A 22596-nucleotide genomic window follows, 5' to 3' on the forward strand; every position below is an offset into this window, starting at 1 on the left:
ACAGAGGAGCAAGGATAAGAATTACTACAGACTTCTCATCAGAAACTATGCAAGTCAAAAGACAGTGGGATGGCATCTTACAAGGTCTAAAAAGAAAAAAAAAACCTGTCAACCTAGAATTCTACATACTGTAAATATGTTGTATATTTGGCAAAAATAAACTTTAATAACGAAGATGAGGCTGGGCATGGTGGCTCATGCCTGTAATCCCAGCACTTTGGGAGGCCAAGGTGGGCAGATCACTTGAGGTCATGAGTTCAAGACCAGCCTGGCCAATGTGGTGAAGTCCTGTCTTTACTAAAAATACAAGAACTAGCCAGGCGTGGTGGCTCACTCCTGTCATTCCAGCACTTTGGGAAGCTGAGGTGAGCAGATCACTTGATGTCAGGAGATTGAGACCAGCCTGACCAACATGGTGAAACCACGTGTCTACTAAAATTACAAAAATTAGCTGGGTGTCGTGGCACATGCCTATAATCCCAGCTACTCAGGAGGCTGAGGCAGGGGAATTGCTTGAGCCTGGGAGGTGGAGGTTGGAGTGAGCTGAGATTGTGCCACTGCACTCCAGCCTGAGTGACAGAGTGAGACTGTGTCTCAAGAAAAAAAAAAAAATTAGCTGGGCATGGTGGTGCGTGCCTGTAGTCCCAGCTACTCTGGAGGGTGAGGCATGAGAATCACTTAAACCTGGGAGGCAGAGGTTGCAGTGAGCTGTGATTGTGAAACTGTACTCCAGCCTGGGCGACAGAGCAAGAGTCTGTCTCAAAAAAAAAAAAAAAAAAAAAAAAGTAATAATTTTGAAACTAATAAAAGCTGCAACAATCTGTAGCTAGTACACCTGCACCCCAAAATTAAAATTTCTGCCCTTCAAAAGACACCTAAGAAATTGCAAAAACAAGGCACAGAATAGTAAAAAAAAAAAAATTGCAACACATCTATTGTGTATGATAGCTCATTTCCAACCAGGATATTTACAGAATTCTTAAAACACAGTAACAATAAGACAAACATCCAAAGTTTGAAAGATGGAGAAAACATTTGAAGAGATACTTTATAAAGATATACAAATCGTCTACATATCAAAGGATTAATATATGAGATCCTTTGTATCAAGTAGCCTATATAACCTCAGTCATCAGAGAAATGCAAAAATCTAAAAAAGTTGACTATATCATGGATATTTGGAACTCTCATACGTTGCTGACGGAAACATGAAATACTGTGCCCACTTTGGAAACTGTTCTATTTCTTATAGAGCTAAATGCACATTTATCGTAAGCCCCAGAAAGTATACTATTAAGTTTTTACCCAAGAGAAACGAAAATATATCCACACAAAAGACTGTACTCAAATATGCTTTCCCAACATTCTTATTTTGCTAAATTACTAATAACAGGATAGAGTGTGAGTGTGTGTGTGAGAGACAGAATATACATTATCTCTTTATAATAAGTTCCACCTAGAGAGCCCTTTGTGGTTTATTCTAAAAACTCCCCTACGATTTATAACATAATTTACTAGAAAATGGGTTTCGAACCTACTTACAAGCTGGATAATTCTTACATACGCAGCAGTGGGAATTCAGTTATCAGCAAAGGCTCAAGGCTGGCAGTAATTATGGATTCCAGATTCAAGACTTTTGGTGCTGGAAGGACTCACTGGAGGAGACTCTCAGCCATCCACCAATCTCTGATCTCCCCCCCTTTTTTTTTTTTTAACCTCAAAGTGCTGCTCTGTTGCGCAGGCTGGAATGCAATGGCGCGATCTCAGCTCACTGCAACCTCTGCTTCCCGGGTTCACGTGATTCTCCTGCCTCAGCCTCCCAAGTAGCTGGGACTATAGGCGTGCACCACCACGTCCGGCCATTTTTTGTATTTTTAGTACAGACGGGGTTTCACCGTGTTAGCCAGGGTGGTCTCGATCTCCTGACCTCGTGATCCACCCACCTCGGACCCCCAAAGTGCTGGGATTACAGGTGTGAGCCACCATGCCCGGCCCTCCCCTTCTTCTAGTAACAGAACTTCGGTTTTGCCTGAGCACATGGTCGCCTACCTAAAGACTATTTTCAGCCTTCCTTGCATCTTGGTGTGGCCAAGTGACTAAACCCTAGGTAGTGGGATGTGAGTGGACACACTGTCTTCCAGATGACGTATCATAAAAGGAATACTGCAGAGCTCTCCAGCCTCTCCCTCTTCCAGATGGCTGGAAGACAGCAATGGGAAAAAGCTTCCTGGACTTGGTTGACGAAGGTAGAGTCAATCCACAGTGCTGGCCCACATATCTCCAAAGTGTTCTACCACCTGGAAATAAACATGTATCCTATTCCAGCCACCATACCTTTGGCTTTCTTTGTTAATGCAGCTGAACCTACAGCCTAACTGACAGACTTACCAAAACCTTTCATTTTACAGAGAAGAAAATAGAGCCACAGATGTTCAATAAATTCCCTTAGGTTACACAGGTTATTGGCAAAGCAACAATTTGAAACCAATTCTTCTAATTCAAGGCTCTTTCTAAGCTCACATACTGATCAGGGATATGTCTACGTATCAGGCAACTTCTGGGACCCTGGAGAAGACTCAGCTACTCATTCTTTATGGAACGCTAAAGTTAAGCCATTTGATTTCCAGTTCTTTTTTTTTTTTTTTAAATGTGGGTACATAGAAAAGGCATTTTATTTTTAAATTTTAGGATATTTAGTTGACAAATACAAATTATATATATTCAAGGTATACAACATGATCATTTGTTATAAGTAAACATTGTGTACTGAATTCCAAAGTCAAAATAATTAACACAACCGTTACTACCCATAGTTACTGTGTGTGTGTATATGTGTGAGGGTGGTGAGGACACTTAAAATCTGCTCTCGTCAAATTTCAAGTAAACAACGCAGTATTACTAACTATAGTCACCATGTTAAATATACATTCCATCCCCAGCATTCCTTCCTCTTGCATAAATGAAGCTCTGTACCCTTTGAGTAACATCTCCCCATGCCCCTCACACCCCCAGGCCCCAGCTTCTGTGAGTCTGACTTCTGTAGATTCCACATGTAAATGAGATCACGTGGTATTCATCATTTTGTGTCTGGCTTATTTCACTTAACCTAATGTCCACCAGGTGCATGCATATAGTCACAAATGGCAAGGTTTCCCCTTGTTTTTTAAGGACTAAATAGAATTCCATTGTGTATATTTTCTTTTCTTTAAAAACTTTTTTTTTTTTTAAAGAGACAGGTCTTACTCTGTTATCCATGCTGGAGTGCAGTGGTGCAATCATAGCTCATTGCAGCTTTGAACACCATGGCTCAAGTGAGCCTCCTGCCTCAGCCTCCTGAGAAGTTGGGATTATGGGCATGAGCCACTACATACCAAATTTTCTCTGTCCTCTCACCTGTCGATAGGCACTTAGGTTGATTCCCTATCTGGGCTACTGTATAATTCTGCAGTGAGCATGGAGCGCAGGCATCTCTCTGAGATCTCGATTTCAATTCCTTTGGATACATACCCAGAATGGGGGACTGTTAGATCATATGGTAGCTCTATTTTTAACTTTTTCGGGCACCTCCATAATGTTTTCCATAATGGCTGTATTAATTTACATTCCCACTAACAGTGCACAAGGGTCCCTTTCTCCACACCCTCACCAACTCTTGCTGTCTCCAGAGTTTTCAGTTAACAGTCATGATATCTCATTGTGATTTTGATTTGCATTTCCCTGATAATTAGTGCTGTTTCTAGTTCTTTGACTTAAACAGAGATCCTTCTGAGAGAAATACAATTAGTCATTTTCTATGGTAGGGAGAAATACAACATAAGACAAAGAGGCCAGAACTAAGGCAAAGAGAACCTGTGTTCTGGCACTGGCTCTGCAGTGTTGTGGCTGCATTATCTAGGGTAAACACGCCCATGGGACTCTGCCTGGATCTCTACTGAGCCACAGGACACTGAAATTATCCATTTACAGGTCTCCCTTCCCTTGTCTAGGCCGTCTGTCCTGGTCTGGGCTGGCGGGTAGGCATTACACCCTCCTTTGTGTCAGGAGGAGAGAGGATGCCTGGACATGGCAGGCTTGCCGGTGAACACACAAGTCATTCGGATCTGTTTCCTCATCATAAAAGGAGAAACTGGACAGGACCAGAGACCTTTAAGCTTTTTTGAGGAACAGGTGTTTTCCATTCCTTGAAAGCTTTGAGCTCGCTGCAAGGTACTGAGTACTCTTAGCCCTACTCACTAAATGTCATATGCTCACCCCAGCCCTTTTGTCAACCAAAGTGAAACACCTCTGCCCCTTTCCAAATGTACCTAAGACCGTTGGACTGCAGCACCCAGTTGGGAAGCAATAGGTTAAGTCTTTCCTGTGGCAACCTTCAGATTTCCTCGGAGTTACAGTCAGAGGGAGAAGCAAACGGCAAGGCAAGCAACAGAGGGTTTGAAAGAAAGTGCTTAAGGCCAGACCCACAGATGTTAAAGGAATTTTACAGCAGAGAGGACAAAGACCCCGAGAGAGACGGGAAGAAACATGGAGCAGAACATGAAAGCCATCTTGGGGGTACAGGATACAGAGACAAGACCAGGGAGTGGGAGTACAGGTAAGGATTCAGTGACAAATAAATCCAATCCCACACATCCAAATACCCCTGACATCAGAGTCCGGAATTGGTATTCATTAAAAAGATCCTGCAAAGGTTAAATTATGCTCAGTATATTCTGCCTAAGAGGGTAGAGAAGGATGCCTAGACCAATGCCTGGTCAAGAGTAAGCACACAATAAATATAGTAAATGAATATTAGTAAATTAGTCAATGAACATTCTGGAAAGACTGCCTGTAAAACACCCAAAATATGGATGTCTATAGGCTTACACTTCAGTTATCTGAAAAAATTAATTGGCTTCATTTCTCTAGTATGTCACTTTTCTTTTCCTGGAGAATGCACCACTCCTAGGTCTCAGCCATCTATCAATTCAATAGCAATAGTCACAGTCATACGATTGGCTTATTGGCTTACCTATTTGTGTTCAGGAGTGAGAGTGGAGTGGGTAAGTGGGTTCAGGAGTGGGTAAGTGGTTGCACTAAAGGGGGCTGTAGGTCCTTCTTTCAGTTTCAGGAAGACAGACACGCACAGGATCTGAGGCCAGTAACTGGGAGGTGGGGCGCCCCGTCATGTACAGTGCCATATGGAAACTACTAATCCTGTCCCACAATTTGGTTGCAATAAACTAAAACTGACAGGCATATGATTTAATCTGATACATATGTATACATATATTTATAAAAATTTTATCATACTATGCATGCTACATGCTATCTTCTGTCCTGATTTTCAAATTTAACAGTATGAGATGAACCTCATTAAATATTGTTTTATATCTTTTTAAAAATAGATTTTACAATTTATTTATATTATTATTCACCAATGATCAGAGGAAGATTTTATTACTTAGAGCACTTTTAGGTTTGCTGCAAAATTAAGCGGGTATAGAGATCTTCCATATATTGCCTGCCCCCTACACACACAGTCTTCCCCATGATCAACGCACCTCGCCAGAGTGGTCCACCTATTACAACTGATGAATCGACATGGACACATCATTGTCACCCAAAGTCTACAGCTTACATTAGGGTAGACTCTTGGTGTAGCACATTCCATGGGTTTGGTAAAATAAATAACAACATGTACCCAGCATTAAAGTATCACACGGAATAGTTTCATTGCCTTAAAATCCTCTATGTTCCACCTGTTCATCCCTTCCTCCCCCTAACCCCTGGCATCATTTTAAAAACTTACATAAATATTCCATTGCAAAGATGAGGTGAGTCAAATGTATTCAAGCCTCCTAATAACGGGCTTTTAGATTATTTCAGATTCTTTGCAATTACAAACCACCCTGATAGACATCTCAACAGCTGGTATATGTATACAAGTATGATTATGTCCTCACAATACATTCCTAAGGGTGGAATTTCTGGGTCAAAGAATATGCACATTTGATACGCATTTTAAAATTTACTTAAATATGTTTGTATTGATTTTGGTCCCATCTGGGCTGCCTTAGAGAGGCTATTTTCCCACACTTCAACAAACAGTAGATCATGATTGATAAATGGAAACGGAAATGACTCCAGTGTGATGGCGGCAGGAGGCAGACACATCCTAGGCAGACAGGGGCGGTTCCCGGTGAAACCTGACTGGAACTGAAGACAGTTTAAAGCCTAGCTGCAAGTCCTGGATAAACCCACGTAAGGGACTGAGAACCTTTCGTCCCATGTGGAGCACTTTCCTCTGATTGATTACCCCTCTTCACCTATTTTACATATACCTACCCTTCCCCAATTGGTTTTTTCCACTGTCGTGCCCACCTTTGAGTGGTGACTTTGTTTTAGCCTTCTTTTTTGCATACTCACAATCAGCATGCCCCCCTCCATTCTGAGCCCAAAAAAGCCCCTGAGCCAGCCACACTGGGAGAGACACCACCTGACTTTCGGTGGGGGACCACCCTCGCCTCCCCTCTCTGCTGAGAGCTGTTTTGTGCTCAATAAAACTCTCGTCCGCCCTCCTCACACTCTGGTTGTCGGCATAATCTCGTTCTTCTTGGAGGCAGGACAAGAACTCAGGACTCCGCGGAGTGCAGGTACCAAGACAGCAATAACACTGTAACCCTCCATCCCCCACCCCCTTCGGCTGCCCCACTCAACGGGAAGCAGTGGTCTGTTAATGCGCCCGTTTAGAGCCGTTAAGATGCCCGTTAGTCCGGCAGCAGATGCGGGTCGAAAAGAGCTGTGTGCACGCTGTCACATCCCCTCTCGGGCTTCGGGGCCGCGGGCGTCGCTCTTCGGGCGCCACGGTGTTCCCCTCGCCTGGACGCAGGAGTCCACTGTGGGAGTCACTTGCCACACGCCTGGTCCAGCTACAAGCCCCGTGTGGAGCCTGCTCCTATGCTGGCGGTTGGAGCAGCCCCCGGACCCCTACACTCAGTTGCTCGCACAACCCACCTGCTGGGGGCTGAGAGCACAGTCACCGAGGCCACGGGATATGCCAAAGCGCAAGCCAGGTGCGGCCCGGCAGGCCTAGTGGGCGAACCTGGGCCGAGAGAGGCCTGGGCAGGGGCATCGCCGACCACGGAGGTCTCCGGCTGGCAAAGCGGCACCGAAAAAAACCCTGCATCAATTGTCTTTCATTAGTAGTGAGATCGAACGTTTGTATGTCACCATTTAGCTTAACATTTATATATTTCTGTGATTTGTTACTTTTTGGGTCACGCGTATTTTTCTTATTCAACCTATAAAAATTCTACATCGGGCCCATTATATGTTACAGGAATATATTTTTCCATATTTTAAAGAAAGAAATGGATTTATTATTAACTGGAGTTCAAATGTCAAATGGATTACAGGACATGGAGAACTGACTGAGAGAATTACGGTAGAACTGTCTGCCTTGGTGGTATTTATTTCCACCTCTCTGAGTAGCAGTCCATTAAATATGTTCTGTTGGGGAAACCAACAGATCCCTAATTACCCAGGGACGGAGGAACACAGACGCTCACAATGGGATGTCAGGAACTACTGAAAACACGGCCTTCTCCATCCCTTGAGGGGCACTGTGCGTATCTCACAGACGCAGGGAGGAGGCACGAGCTGCGGAGGTGGGAGACCCGGGCTCACCTGGATGTTGTCGAACCTGAGGCCCGGCATGGTGAGGTTCTCCTTGTCCACGAACACGGCGCCGCGCTGCTGGGTGGCCACGGCCCGCAGGACTCCACGCGTAGCCTCCCCGGGAAGCCAGGCGTCGTTCCTCCGGTCCATCTCGCTCATGCTCAGGGCGGTGGCAAAGGGGTCGTCACTCCCTGCAAACACTGCCTGGATGTGCGCGAAAGGCTCTGGCGACGCCGGGGGCGCAGCTGCCTGGGGCCCTCGCATGGCCACGGGTTGGGGGCGCCCCTCGGTCCCGGGCACAGCGAGGGGAGGCGGGCTGGCGGGGGCCGGGGATCCCGCGCCGGGATTGCTGACGGAAATGAAGGCGGAGGTAGTGAAGGAGTCGAAGAAGTCCGAGGCCAAGGAGTGGCTGGCGGCCGTGTCTCCGAAGAACGTGCTGAGGCTGGGGCTGGGCTGCACGACCTGGGGCGGTGTCCTGGCCGAGGCCTCGCTGGCGCCACCGAAGCTGGGCGACTTCACCATCTGCGGCTCGAAGCCGTCCCCGGAGGCTGGGGGCGCGCGCTGGCTGAAGATGGTGCACACCGGGACCGGCTCCGCAACGGGAGGCTCCTGCTCCGGGCGCGCGGCTTCGCTGCCTGGGACCTCGCGGGCCGCGTCCTGCCTCGGGGCCCCTCCGCTACTGGGTGCCGCGTCCTCGGGGGCACAGTCGCCGTCGGCCTCGCCGCTGGGACTCGGGGTGCCCGCGGGCTCCGGGCCTGGGTCGCCTTCCCCTCCGGGCTCAGCTTCGTCCCGCACTCGGCCCAGGTCGCCCGCGTCGCCCTCGCTGTTGGGGGAGTCAGAGATGAGGACGCTCTCCATCATGTGTTCGTTCAGCTTGTCCGCGAGAGGACTCGAGCCTTCCGATGCGGTCTCGTTCTCTTCGGATCCAAACTCATCTCCGCCAAGATCGATGGTTTCCTCCTGGAAGAGCAACCCCTGCTCCTCCGGAGGCGCGAGCTGAGGGGGGTGCGGGGCCTCCGGGGCCGGGGTCTCCTCGCCGCCGCCAGCGTCCTCCATGACCCTGAAAGCAAAGACAGAGAGAAGGCCCCTGAGCGTGATCTTCATTCACCTCAACCGAAAAATGAGTATTGCTTATAGATTCAAATGACGCAGACTTCCATTTCTCCAGCTTCTTATCCATGTGCTTTTGATTATGGTAAAATACACATAAAATTGACCACCTTAAGTTCAGTAGTGTTAAGTACATCTACATTTCTGTGCAACCAATCTCCAGAACACTTTTTATCTTGCAAAATTAAAATCCCATCCCCATTAAACATTCCCCCGTATGCCCATCTCCCCCGCCTAGAGCATCCACCATTCTACTATAAAATAAGTGGAATCACCCGATAACTGTCTTCCTGTGACTGGCTGATTTTACTCAGTATAAAGTCCTCAAGGGCTATTTATGCTACAGCTTGGTCAGAGTTTCCTTCCTTTCTATGGATGAAAAATATTCCATGGTATGCGTACACTACAGTTTGTTTATCCAGCTATCTGTTGTTGAACACGTGGGTTGCTCCCATCTTTTAGCTATTGTGGATGCTGCTGCAATGAACGTGGCTGTACAAACAGCTCTTTGAGACCCTGCTTTCAATCATTTTGGGTAAATACCTAGAAGGAACTGCTGGATTATATGGTAATTCTATTTTTAATTTGTTTTGAGGCACCAAAAAACTGTTTTTCATAGTGGCTGAACCGTTTGTCATTCCCACCAACAGTGCACAAGCCTTGGAATTCACATCCTTGCCAACACTTGTTATTTTGCTTTTATTTTATTTCATAGTAGCCATTCCAGTAGGTGTGAGGTTCCAGCCATATAAACACTACTTCATTCTGAGAGTCAGCTAAATCCCTCCTCTTCCATGAAGCCCTCCCAAGACTCTTCAATTTGTAATAGTCTCTTGACTCTTCCCCATGCCGTCCGCCCCTACCCCCACCCCGCGCCCCAGCTCATATTATCTGCCTGACTCTGGAAATCTGATACAGTGCGAATGACATGAAAAATTTAAACAGTAAGAAAACAGCACACTCACTAAGCACTGATGGCTGAAGCTGACAACACAACTAGCTAACATTTATCCGCACATACTATGCCCCTGGCTATATATACATATGCCTGTGTGATTCTCAGAACACCCCTCGAGACAGCTGCTATCACTGTCTTCATTTCGCAGATGAGGACACTGAGGCCTTGGGAGGCTATGTAAGCCGAAATCACACCGCTAGTGATTGGGGAAACCAGGACCAGCCAAAGAATGAGACAAAGAGCTCAAACTGTAAAAAAGTATTTGTTCTTTTTCTTGAAAAACTTTTACTTTATGTAGTTTTACTCTCACAGTGAACAAATTCAAGTTAAGGAAATCTAAGAGACTATGATAAAAGATAAGGGATTTTTTTCAGAATAAAACAACACGTACCTTTTTTACTTAAAAAATGACACTTAGCTGATCTCTAGATAAGACTACCCTTTTCTCACTGTCAACACTTCCATCATAGTATTCCCAATGAGTCAGCCTTCCCAAAACATTATTTTAAAGTACATAATCCAAGTTATACATTTTGAAGAAGTTTCCGGTTCAGCCTGGTCAGTTACTAATTCCCTTATACATTCATCCAATAATTGTTAAGTATAAATGAATAAAAAATCCAATGAAAAGGAGTAAAACGTTTTTTTTCCTGCCATGTTTCACCGGGAGCCCGAAGAACAAATTGCCCTAGAACCCCAAAGGGGGAGCCCCCTGTGCATGGTAAGGCTGCTCCTTCGGGTCCTTCCTGTGCGGGGATAGATGCCGGGCACAAGGAGCAAACAGGCAGCATGAGGCAGTGCCCCCTCTGAAGTCTCCCAGCAGGACTTGAAGGCACTAGCGTGGTCTGCGTATTTTATTTTAGAAATAAGAATTTATTTCGATATAAGCTAATGATGAGAGAAAGGGATCTTCCCTCCGTCTCATCTCCCCTCAGCCCTAACAAAATTCTAGGTTCTAAAGCTAATTCTGATTCAATCTCACAGATTGTAAAAGTTTTATTGCCTTTGTGAAGAAACGTTTTAAAGAAACAATTCTTACTATTGTGAAGATGAAGCTGCTTTAAACCTCTAAGATTTAGGGAAATCTGTTTATCAGAGATATAATAACAAAAAACATCGCCTAGAAAAACCACCAAAATAATAAAAATTAAGGTAAAATGCTTCTAAATTATAAAGCTTAAAAACTTTATAAATTGTAAATTAAGGAGAACTGATAAAATGGGAATGTCCAAAATTTTCATTAATACCTGCAAACCACTTTTGAGAAGAGAAGAAAATAAAAAAATAAATTTTATTCTTAAGTAAATACCAAAGTAATAAAAAGCCCTAATAATTTAGGGCAAGGATGATCACTTTTGCTTTCACACAAATAAAATCTAGATGCAGGAAAATGCTTGTAAGTAAGGATCTGAGGGTTTCTTCTCTAGAAAATCAAGAGGAATGCTCAAATAAAAATGATATAAAACGTGATTTAGATGATGCTTTTATGAATGGGAAGACATACATATATTATAAAGCTACATCTATATAAATTATATACATAAGATTTTGTGAGAAGGGACATATAATTTGTAGCAAAATAGCTTCTTCACTTCAAGGGTTTCCTTACTCTAATCTTATTCCAATGTAAGGTTCAAATGCAAAGCAGACACTAGTAAAAACCATGTATATATGACGAGATAGTTCTATAACCATAAAAAAAGTATAACCAGTAGTTAAGTCTTCCTACAAAGAAAATATAGGGTCCAGAGGGTTTACCAGTGAATTCCACCAAAGATTCCGTACAGATAATTCCTACAGTACAAAAATTCTTGCAGAGAAGAAAAAAGACACATGACCCAATTCACTTTATAAGGCTAATATAACCTTGAGACCAAAATTTGACAAGGCCATACTAAAAGGGAAACTATCATCTCACTCATGAACACACATGCAAAAATCTTGAAATATTAGCTAACTGAATCAGCAATGTATTTATTTCCTACCAAACTCAGGTTATCCCAGAAATGTACTGTTGGTTTAATGCGATAGATTAAATAAAAGTACATGACTATCTCAATAGATGCACAAGAAAGTATCTAATAAAATTCAGCATCTGCTCAAGATAAAACTTGTCAGCAAACTAGCAACAGAAAGTAACCTCCTTAATGCAATCAAAGGTATCTACCAAAAACCTAAAGGAAACCTCAAATTAACAGTGAAACGTTTAAAGCATTCTCTTTAAAAGTAGAAAAAAGATAAAGATGTCCTCTTCAACATTTTTATGCTGCCTAATACTGGAGTCCTCGGGCAGGATTAAGGCAAGAAAAATAACTAAAAGCTACAATAAAAACTGAAAAGAAAAAAATACAAACCTTCATTCTTCGTGTATGATTATTTATGTAGAATACATCAAAAATCTATGGTATAAAGACTGAAATATCGGGCCGGGCACGGTGGTTCACGCCTGTAATCCTAGCAATTTGGGAGGCCGAGGAGGGTGGATCACCTGAGGTCAGAAGTTCAAGACCAGCCTGGTCAACATGGTGAAACACTGTCTCTACTAAATATACAAAAATTAGCCAGGTGTGGTGGCGGGCGCCTGTAATCCCAGCTACTTGGGATACTGAGGCAGGAAAATCACTTGAACCCAGGAGGCGGAGGTTGCAGTGAGCCGAGATCGCACCATTGTGCTCCAGTCTGGGCAACAGCAGCGAAACTTCATCTCAAAACAAAAACAAAAACAAAAACAAAAACACAAGACTGAACTATCACAGGGGAATATGTAGCACACATCAAAGGAAGAGACGATTTTCCTTGAGTGATGTGTAGACAAATCATGCAGCTGGGAAAAAATAAACCTGGAATCTTGTCTCACCACAGACACAGTAACAATCTCAGGGACGTTAAAAACTTAACTGTGAAGGCCGGGTGCGGTGGCTCACGCCTGTAATCCCAGCACTTTCGGAGGCCGGGGCGGGTGTATCACGAGGTCAGGAGTTCAAGACGAGCCTGGCCAACATGGTAAAACCCCGTCTCTACTAAAAATACAAAAATTAGCCAGGCGTGGTGGCGGGCACCTGTAATCCCAGCTACTCTGCTACTCGGGAGGCTGAGGCAGGAGATTCGCTTGAATCCAGGAGGCAGAGGTTGTAGTGAGCCAAGATTGAGGCACGACATTCCAGCCTGGGTGACAGAGAAAGACTCCGTCTCGGGTGGGGCGGGGGTGGGGGGTCAAAAATTAACTGTGAAAGGCAAAACTTCAAAACTTTCAAAAGAAAATATAAGAGAATATATTTTCAGAGTAGGCAAAGCCTCTTAAACTAGGCATAATCAGTACAAACCATAAAGGGAAAATGGATACATCTGCTATATTAAAATGGAAAGTTCTATCATTAAAAACCTAAAAAAAGTGAAACAAACAAATGTAACTGAGAAAGGATTAACACGAAGAATACATAAAGAATCCCTACAAATTAATAAAAGCACACTAAATGATCCATTAGAAAAATAAGCAACAGAGCTGAAAGAGGTATACCTTTGAATATCCATGTTGAGAAACCACTTGGTATTATCTAGTAAAGTTTAAAAAGCACATTATCACTTTGATAACTATACATCTTGATTTTTCCCAGAACAATTCAATTTTTCACCCATGGTTTAAGTTATTTCTATTATTTTATTAGTATTATTATTTTATGAGACATAGTCTGGCTCTGTCACCCTGGCGGGAGTGCAATGGGACGATGGTGGCTTACTGCAGCCTCGATCTTCTGGGCTCAAGCCCATCCTCCTGCCTCAGCCTCTGGAGTAGCTGGGACTACAGGTGTGCACCACCACACTCAGCTATTTTTGTATTTTTTGTAGAGATGGGGACTCAATATGTTGGCCAGGCTGGTCTCAAACTTCTGAGCTCAAGTGATCCTCCTGCCTTGGCCTCCCAAAGTGCTGAGATTACAGGCGTGAGCCACTGTGCTTGGCCTCAGTAAAATCACTAAGTGTCTCCTTTCACTCTTAAAGGAGTCTTGGTTGAGACAATAAATATGTGGTCATAGCACCTAGGACCTAGCAATTCCACTGCTAGATACCTATCATGGAGGAATTCCTGTACATGAGCAGTGTAAGCTATGATGCTGAATTTCATAAATAACACATCAAAATACCTTTCTTCTAAAGTCCTAAAAGAAAAAGTAGGCTGGGCGTGGTGGCTCACATCTGTAATCCTAGCACTTTGGGAGGCCGAGGCAGGCGGACCACGAGGTCAGGAGATCAAGACCATACCGGCTAACATAGTGAAATGCTGTCTCTATTAAAATACAAAAAATTAGCCAGGCATGGTGGCGGGCGCCTGTAGTCTCAGCTACTTGGGAGGCTGAGGCAGCAGAATCGCTTGAACCCAGGAGGCGGAGGTTGCAGTGAGCCAAGATCGTGCCACTGCACTCCAGCCTGGCGGCAGAATAAGATTCCATCTCAAAAAAAAAAAAAAAAAAAAAAAGTGGAAATAAACACTGCCTGTAGACACAATAATAAGTAAATAAGTAGACTGTGGTATACTAGGACATAAAATATTAAAATAGTGGTAAAAATCAGTGAACTCTTCCATATCTAACATATAAATTATGTTTGGATCTCACAAATACAATTTTGCACAAAGAATGAGTAGAAAAATAAACAGCATGACTCTGTATATTCAAAAACATGTAAATTAAACAAAAGTGTTGAATCCAAACACTTTTTCTGTGTTAGGAACACAAACATATTTGGTCAAACTACAAAGAAAAGCCAGGATATAGTAACAGCCACTTTAGTGAGGGAGGGGTGGAAGGTGATGGCAGGAGAGCTTGACTGGGGAGGGACACACGGAAGTTTCAACGCACTGGGAAATGGTCCCCATCTTATGCTGGTAATGGAAGACTGGGTTGACTTGATCTTTAAATCTCACATGTGTGTTACGGGTAGTCTTTATAGTTCTTAATTAAAAATGGAAAAACACAAGTATCTGTTCTTGATTTGTACGTGATAGAAATCTTTACTCCCTCCTATCATTGGCTTTATTTTTATTAAACTATAAATAGGATTTTAAGCTTACAGAAGCTTACAGAAGCTTTACATCACAGTGCAGCAAAGAAATCTGACTTTCTCCTTGTCCAGTTGAGGGCTTTGCACAAGAATGTGATTAATTAATTGTTTAAAATTTTTTTAAATATTAAATTTAAGTAATTCTGTATTTGAGAAATAAAAAGTTCCTAACAACATTTAAAACTTGGTTTCTCAGGTTCATTTCCTGGACACAGACACTCTGTAAACATAAATCTTTTACCAAATTGCAGTCATGTAAAATTTCCTTCCATAAGGGCACGAGGGTGTGTAGTGGAAATCTAGGTGGCATGTATTAACAGAAGTCTCCACGTAATGAACACTCACTACAGATCAAGCATTTTACCTTATTATTTAATACTCATCCTAAACTTTTGAAGCATTATTATTACCTCCATCATACAGCAGAGAAGGCCAAGTGATTTGCCTAACATCACACTGACAGTACCTGATGGTGACAGGCTACCCCCACAGGGTTTTCTGCCAATACTCTTTTCTTTGTGCTGGTCACCTCTCAGCTCCTCTTGCAAGGTTGCCAGGCAGGGGTGGGCAGAAAGAGCTCTGAATGCAGTATCTCAATAACTGTGTTGAGTCTTAGCTTCACGATCAAGTGAAGTAACCTCTGAAAATCTTGATCTTTTAGATGGTACATCAGAATAAAGAGGATTAAATACTGGCACCCCTGCATAGGCATCTTTTAAAGTGTGAAGAGCTGCACAGACACAAGCATAGTAATTATCATTTTAATGATAAAGCAGAGTGGCAACACCCAGTTTAGTAACTGTGAAGAAGATCCCATCAGATATCACAAAATGTAAGACCTGAATGAGTAACACTGTGTAATATTTCATTTGCATTTCCCCTGTCCCTCTCTCACCCCAATCCCAAGACGGGACTGGCTCATTATCCGCCACTATCTTCTGAATTTGCGAACAGTGACTGAATCCAAAGACACCATATCTTCAAGTAGCCATTAAAAAGTACAAACCGTAGGCCCAAGAAAATTTTTCCTTGGGGCTAAACTGTTTCGTAGTAAAGAGTGAAAAAATGACACGTTAAAACACATCTTTGACCCTAACGCTTTCTGTTGAATAAACGCTTTTTCGGTCTTCACAGTAAATATACTCTACAATTAGTATGTGTAGCAACAGCGGACGTTTACACAGTGACTCAAATGCTTTTACACTGCATTGCAGCCTCACAATGCTGAGTTTGGCAGGGCAGGTCATTAGTAACCTCTTTCCGCGGGAGGGTGAATTAAGTCTAAGGGAAGTTAAGGGGCTTGCTGGGGGCCTGGCTGGCACCAAGCCTGGAACTGGGGGTTTCGGGGACGCCTGGGCGCGCGCCAGCGGGTAGTTTCCCACACGCTTCGCAGCAGCTTCCCCTTCCCGCAACCTCCGCGGGCTGCAGAGACGCTTCCAGCCCTCTGCAGACGTGGAGAGCAAGGGCCGCGGCGAAGTGGAGCCTGGCACAAGGCCCGCGGAGCACACACGCCCTCGGGTGGCAGGCGACCCCGCGCCCGGACCCCACGCCCACTCCAGCATCGGTCCTAGAGAAGGTCCCTCCGGGCTGAGGCCAAAGCCAGTGTGCTCCCTCCCCGAGGTGGCGCTACACGGTCCCATCCCCTCTGGACTGCCGAGGCCCTGATCCTCACCTGCCACCCGCCTACTGGAGCTGGGCTAAGGGGTCACCTGCGGCCGTGACCAAGGTCCGTGAGGAAGGTGACAGAAGCCGGGAATCGGAGAGGAACTGGCACCCCCGGGCAGCTCTGTGCGCCTGCGCGTGCCGGGCCGCGGCGCGCCTAGTTCTGCTCATGCCCGATGCAGGAACCCGTGGCCCTGCCCCCAGGCCGGAAATGGGGTTCGTTTCCGGTTCGTCTGCTGTGGGCGGGGCCTGGAGCCCTAGGTGTGAACGCGCACAGGCAACCAGGAGCCGGTAGTCGAGGGGAGCGGACCCTGTACTTGGAAATGGGAACGGAGACTCCACTCCACCTAGCCTGATTCTGTGACTCAGAGGCAATAGGCAAGCCTGTGGCAGATGGGGCGGGTGAAAGGGAGTCGCTTAGGCTATTTTTATTGACCAGCATATCCTAGAAATCAGTGTTTCTATGGAGTTGTCTTTGTGTTTATCTGTATTTTTTAAGTTTCTTACCATGCACCTGCAGTACTTGTATAATAAAATTCATGATAAAGATATCAGTGATAGATGGGTGGGTTTAATCCCGAAGTATGAAGGCCCTCTTAGCTCCGCAAGTTAATATCGGCAAACGGAGTGGTTGAATAGGATGATTCTCATGTCTGGGCCATTGCTTACTTGATTTCTTTCTTTCTTGTTTTTGCTTACTTGATTTCTTTCTTTTCTTGTCTTTTTTTTTTTTTTTTTTTTTTTGACCGACTCTGGCTCTGTCGCCCAGGCTGGAGTGCAGTGGCGCGATCTCGGTTCACTGCAACCTCCGCCTCCCGGGTTCAAGCGATTCTCCTGCCTCAGCCTCCCGAGTAGCTGGGATTACAGGCGCGTGCCACCACGCCGGGCTAATTTTCGTATTTTTAGTAGAGACGGGGTTTCACTGTGTTGGCCAGGCAGGTCTCGAACTGACCTTGTGATCCACCCTCCTCAGCCTCCCAAAGTGCTGGGGTTACAAGCGTGAGCCATCGCGCCAGGCCTGCTCATTTGATTTCTCATGTAATCTCTAAAATCTCATCCACTCAACAGATACTCATCCAGCCTTAACTCAATACCACGCGCCTTGCCCAACTGAGCAAAACGAGACCCAACCATTTCCATCAGGGAGATCAATAAAGGGTAGAGGGGAAAGCTAATCACAGAAATGGAGGAAAGGTGCGTGGTCCTGGAAGCCCCAGTGGAACCAGGCTAGCGGCGTGGTTCAGCTATGATGTATTTTGGAGTCCTTGCAATGCCATTTCTGCTGGCCCAAGGCCAGGGCAGGCACTTTGAGCAGGATGCGTAAGAGGGGCGGTCTCTCCACCACAAGTCTTCGGTCTTTGGAGACCTCTAGGAACCCCAGGGCCTTCCCTTCCGACTCCCATTCGGAGGCATATGCAGTCCAGGACCACCAGTGGTGCGGTGCCGGCTTTCATGATAACCCCATCCTTGGTAGTGCTTTCTTAGCCACACAGTGCTGGGCACCTGCAGAAATGCATTAGGCATGGCCCTGACTTAGGGCACCTTGGGCCGAACCTAAGGGAGTCAGCTCAGGTGCCTATCCTGGCTACCCAATGGACCAATGAGCGCTGCGACTGTGTTACTCAACTTTGCAGCGTCTCATCTGTAAAATGGAAGTGTAACAGTTTATTCATAGGGTTGGATGAAGCTCCTTATGGCAGTGCGTGTGAAGCGCTGGCCCAGCGCTCAGGAACGCCAAGTACATACAAATGACAATACATGGCGGCGCCCAACTACGGCGTGAGCGATTCTTAGATGCGATGGCTAGCTAAGGCTAATCGCCGCTCGCTCCCGACGGCCTGCGCCCGGAGCCGGCCTCCGCCCACAGCCGGCCTCCGCGGCCCGCTCCGCCCACCAACTTATTTCCTCTGGGCCGGGTTCTCACCTCCAGGAGTCCCCGCGCTGAGAGCCCGGATGTGAGCCCAAGTGGCCATGCGCACAAGCCAGCGCCGCTGCCATTGGTCGCTGGTGAGGAACAGATTGATGACACATCCGAAAAATAGGAAGTGGCCACTACGGAAGCTGTTCTGGGCCAGAAAGACTTCCAGTTTGGAGTCGTTTGCTGCGGGGAGGGAACGAATGGGCGCTGGGAACACGCCCGCGAGGTGGGGACGCGCCGGCCGTAGCGAGGTCCTTAGCGTGTGAGTGGCCGGGGTCGGGTCGCTTCCCCGCAGCATGGAGGACGATGCACCAGTGATCTACGGGCTGGAGTTCCAGGTGGGTCAGTGGGAGGGCGGCAGGTGCTGCTCGGCCTGGCTGTTGATAGCATGCGCGGTCCCATGGTGACTTCGGTTTGCAGATCTCCCACCAGCCCTGCAAGGACCCGTGTATGTTCCCTAGTTCCCATTTTGCAGATAAGTAAACTGAGGCTTTAGGAGGTTACACGGTTGTACTGGATAACAGGGTTGGCCACAGCCGGCCTGCCTCCTTCCCCTTCACATCCTGTCCCGAACATGACTTCTGACCTTGAAGTTATCACTCACTTTGGTGGACTCATTTGTTTACACGCCCACCTTTTCCTCTAGAATTTGAGTTCCTGAAGGTAGGAACTGTATGTTGTTTAAAAGAAAAATATTTGATTTTGAAACAATTTAAAGTATTTAGAAGAGTTGTAAAAATACATAGAAAGTTCTTCTTTACCCTCCACCCAGCTTCACTTAATGTTAACACTTTACATAACCATTGTACATTTATCACAGCTTAGAAATTAACATTGGTACACTAATATTCAGTAAACCACAGACTGTCTTCGGATTTAACTGTTTTCACACTAGTTTTTTACCTTGTATTTTCCAGTGCCTTTTCATGACTGTCACATAGTAGGTGTTCAACAAATGACTATGAACCGAATGAGCCCCCAGAGCATAAGCAATGCACATGGTAGTTCAGGACAGCAAGAAAGCTGCCGTGGATAGAGTAAATGCGTCAGGGGGAATGAGGTAGGGGATGAGATGAGCGGGGGAGGAAGATGAGGATTGTGTAGGGCCTGTTAGAGCCCTGTCCTGGTTTTCATCTATTCAAGTAGCTTTTGAGAATGTGTTATGCCTAAAGCACTGAGGGACAGATAGAGAGATAGAAACACAGTTCGCTGCCATATGAAATACTTGATACATAATTTTGTGCGGCAGTATGTGTTAAAGATATAAATGATGTCTGCTTTTTTTTTTTTTTTTTTTTTTTGAGATGGAATCTTGCTCCGTTGCCCAGGCTAGAGTGCAGTGGCGTGACCTCGGCTCACTGCAAACTCCGCCTCCCAGGTTTAAGTGATTCTCCTGCCTCAACCTCCCAAGCAGCTGGAATTACAGGCACCCGCCACCACGCCCGACTAATTTTTGTATTTTTAGTAGATACGGGGTTTCACCATCTTGGCCTGGCTGGTTTTGAACTCCTGACCTTGTGATCTGCCTGCCTCAGCCTCCCAAAGTGTTGGGATTACAGGCGTGAGCCACCGCACCTGGCCAATGTCTGTTTTTAAGTAGGTTACAGTCAGAGAGGCAGCAGTGTTAGTAAAATAACATATGCCACCCAGACACCTAAGTTTTAAATCCTGCCTCTAGCACTTATTAACTATGTGACCTTGGGCCTCAGTTTCCTTGCCAATAAAATATGCATCTCCCTCCCCCCCACCCCAAGGCTGTTATGAAATTAAATGAGTTAATACACTTAGTTGAATCATGTAGAACAGTGCCTGGTGCATAGTGTGTTCAATAATTGTTGTTCTAATTGTTATAATGAGAGAAAATTCCTTTCTTTTTCTTTGTAGAAACGGGGTTTCGCCATGTTGCCCAGGTTGGTCTCACACTCCTGAGCTCAAGTGATCTGCCCTCCTTGGCCTCCCAAAGTGCTGGGATTATAGTCGTGAGCCACCGCACCCTGCCTAAGACAAAATTCTTACAAATAAATTTTATACATGGCAGCAGTTAAGTGTCCTGTATAATAAACTGTGCTATAGGATTTGACCAGTGGCTATATCACATTCACAAGACTGATGGCTTAACTACCAGTGATTTAGCTCTGGACTATGTGTCAGACACTCTGCTTAGCACTGTACAAATATTTCATTTAATTCTCACAGAAATCATTATTGGTAGGTGTTATTGTTCCTGTTTTACGGATGAAGAAACAGCCTCAGAGAGAATAGTTACCTGTCCAAGGCCACTTAACTAGTAAATGATAGACCTTGGATTCTGACCTAGTTAGACTTTCAACCCAAACTGACCTCAAATCCCCTTACCTGCTAAGTTCTACTGCTTTCTCTTTAACTAGATACACATAGGGATACACAGGGAGAGACCACATGGGTAGATAGAAGGTTCTATAATCTTGTACTACCTGAAGGTGCATACTCTGCCAGTGCTACTTAATTTAACTTCTTGATCTCCTTAAGAAATCTCTCAAAAAACCCAGAGGATTTTATCTTCAGTATTGTATCTTTGAGGTTAACTGAAATGTTATTTTCTTTTTTTCTCTCCTTTTTTTTTAAATTATTATTATATTTTAAGTTTTAACGTACATGTGCACAATGTGCCGGTTAGTTACATATGTATACATGTGCCATGCTGGTGTGCTGCACCCATTAACTCGTCATTCAGCATTAGGTATATCTCCTAATGCTGTCCCTCCCCCCTCCCCCCACCCCACAACAGTCCCCAGAGTGTGATGTTCCCCTTCCTGTGTCCATGTGTTCTCATTGTTAAATTCCCACCTATGAGTGAGAATATGCAGTGTTTGGTTTTTTTGTCCTTGCGACAGTTTACTGAGAATGATGATTTCTAATTTCATCCATGTCCCTACAAAGGACATGAACTCATCATTTTTTATGGCTGCATAGTATTCCATGGTGTATATGTGCCACATTTTCTTAATCCAGTCTATCATTGTTGGACATTTGGGTTGGTTCCAAGTCTTTGCTATTGTGAATAGTGCCGCAATAAACATACGTGTGCTTGTGTCTTTATAGCAGCATGATTTATAGTCCTTTGGGTATATACCCAGTAATGGGATGGCTGGGTCAAATGGTATTTCTAGTTCTAGATCCCTGAGGAACCGCCACACTGACTTCCACAATGGTTGAACTAGTTTACAGTCCCACCAACAGTGTAAAAGTGTTCCTATTTCTCCACATCCTCTCCAACACCTGTTGTTTCCTGACTTTTTAATGATTGCCATTCTAACTGGTGTGAGATGGTATCTCATTGTGGTTTTGATTTGCATTTCTCTGATGGCCAGTGATGATGAGCATTTTTTCATGTGTCTTTTGGCTGCATAAATGTCTTCTTTTGAGAAGTGTCTGCTCATATCCTTTGCCCACTTTTTGATGGGGTTGTTTGTTTTTTTCTTGTAAATTTGTTTGAGTTCATTGTAGATTCTGGATACTAGCACTTTGTCAGATGAGTAGGTTGTGAAAATTTTCTCCCATTTTGTAGGTTGCCTGTTCACTCTGATGGTAGTTTCTTTTGCTGTACAGAAGCTCTTTAGTTTAATGAGATCCCATTTGTCAATTTTGGCTTTTGTTGGCATTGCTTTTGGTGTTTTAGACATGAAGTCCTTGCCCATGCCTATGTCCTGAATGGTAATGCCTAGGTTTTCTTCTAGGGTTTTTATGGTTTTAGGTCTAACGTTTAAGTCTTTATTCCATCTTGAATTAATTTTTGTATAAGGTGTAAGGAAGGGATCCAGTTTCAGCTTTCTACATATGGCTAGCCAGTTTTCCCAGCACCATTTATTAAATAGGGAATCCTTTCCCCATTGCTTGTTTTTCTCAGGTTTGTCAAAGATCAGATAGTTGTAGATATGCGGCGTTATTTCTGAGGGCTCTGTTCTGTTCCATTGATCTATATCTCTGTTTTGGTACCAGTACCATGCTGTTTTGGTTACTGTAGCCTTGTAGTATAGTTTGAAGTCAGGTAGCGTGATGCCTCCAGCTTTGTTCTTTTGGCTTAGGATTGACTTGGCGATGAGGGCTCTTTTTTGGTTCCATATGAACTTTAAAGTAGTTTTTTCTAATTCTGTGAAGAAAGTCATTGGTAGCTTGATGGGGATGGCATTGAATCTATAAATTACCTTGGGCAGTATGGCCATTTTCACGATATTGATTCTTCCTACCCATGAGC

General features: G+C 44.7%; 2 protein-coding genes across 25 annotated transcripts in view; one reads left to right on the forward strand and one right to left on the reverse strand.

Annotated features, from left to right (window-relative positions):
- The window catches only part of TRAPPC12 (trafficking protein particle complex subunit 12), a 106966-nt gene extending 90325 nt beyond the window's left edge, over positions 1–16641 (reverse strand). For 4 of the 8 annotated variants that reach the window (XM_054677666.2, XM_009441949.5, XM_054677665.2 and 1 more), the window contains exons 1-2: positions 16455–16606; positions 7666–8716 (exon numbers count right to left, since the gene is read on the reverse strand). In XM_054677666.2, the coding sequence (XP_054533641.1) occupies positions 7666–8712 (1047 nt within the window). In that variant the 5' untranslated portion in view covers positions 8713–8716; positions 16455–16606. Of the gene's footprint in view, positions 1–7665; positions 8717–16454 lie in introns of all 8 variants that reach the window. The other 4 variants (XR_010149223.1, XM_001153001.6, XM_009441945.5 and 1 more) reach the window with 2 other exon arrangements.
- Positions 16642–16672: 31 nt separating this feature from the next.
- The window catches only part of EIPR1 (EARP complex and GARP complex interacting protein 1), a 179061-nt gene continuing 173137 nt past the window's right edge, over positions 16673–22596 (forward strand). For 2 of the 17 annotated variants that reach the window (XM_054677670.2, XM_063789369.1), the window contains exon 1: positions 16673–16822. Coding sequence is in view for 3 of the 17 variants with exons in the window: in XM_016946297.3 (XP_016801786.1) it covers positions 18659–18700 (42 nt within the window). In the remaining 14 variants the exon portion in view is untranslated. Of the gene's footprint in view, positions 16823–18428; positions 18701–22596 lie in introns of those variants that run through there. The other 15 variants (XM_063789366.1, XM_063789371.1, XM_063789370.1 and 12 more) reach the window with 14 other exon arrangements.

This window comes from Pan troglodytes, chromosome 12 (genome assembly GCF_028858775.2).
Source record: "Pan troglodytes isolate AG18354 chromosome 12, NHGRI_mPanTro3-v2.0_pri, whole genome shotgun sequence".
NCBI lineage: Eukaryota > Metazoa > Chordata > Mammalia > Primates > Hominidae > Pan > Pan troglodytes.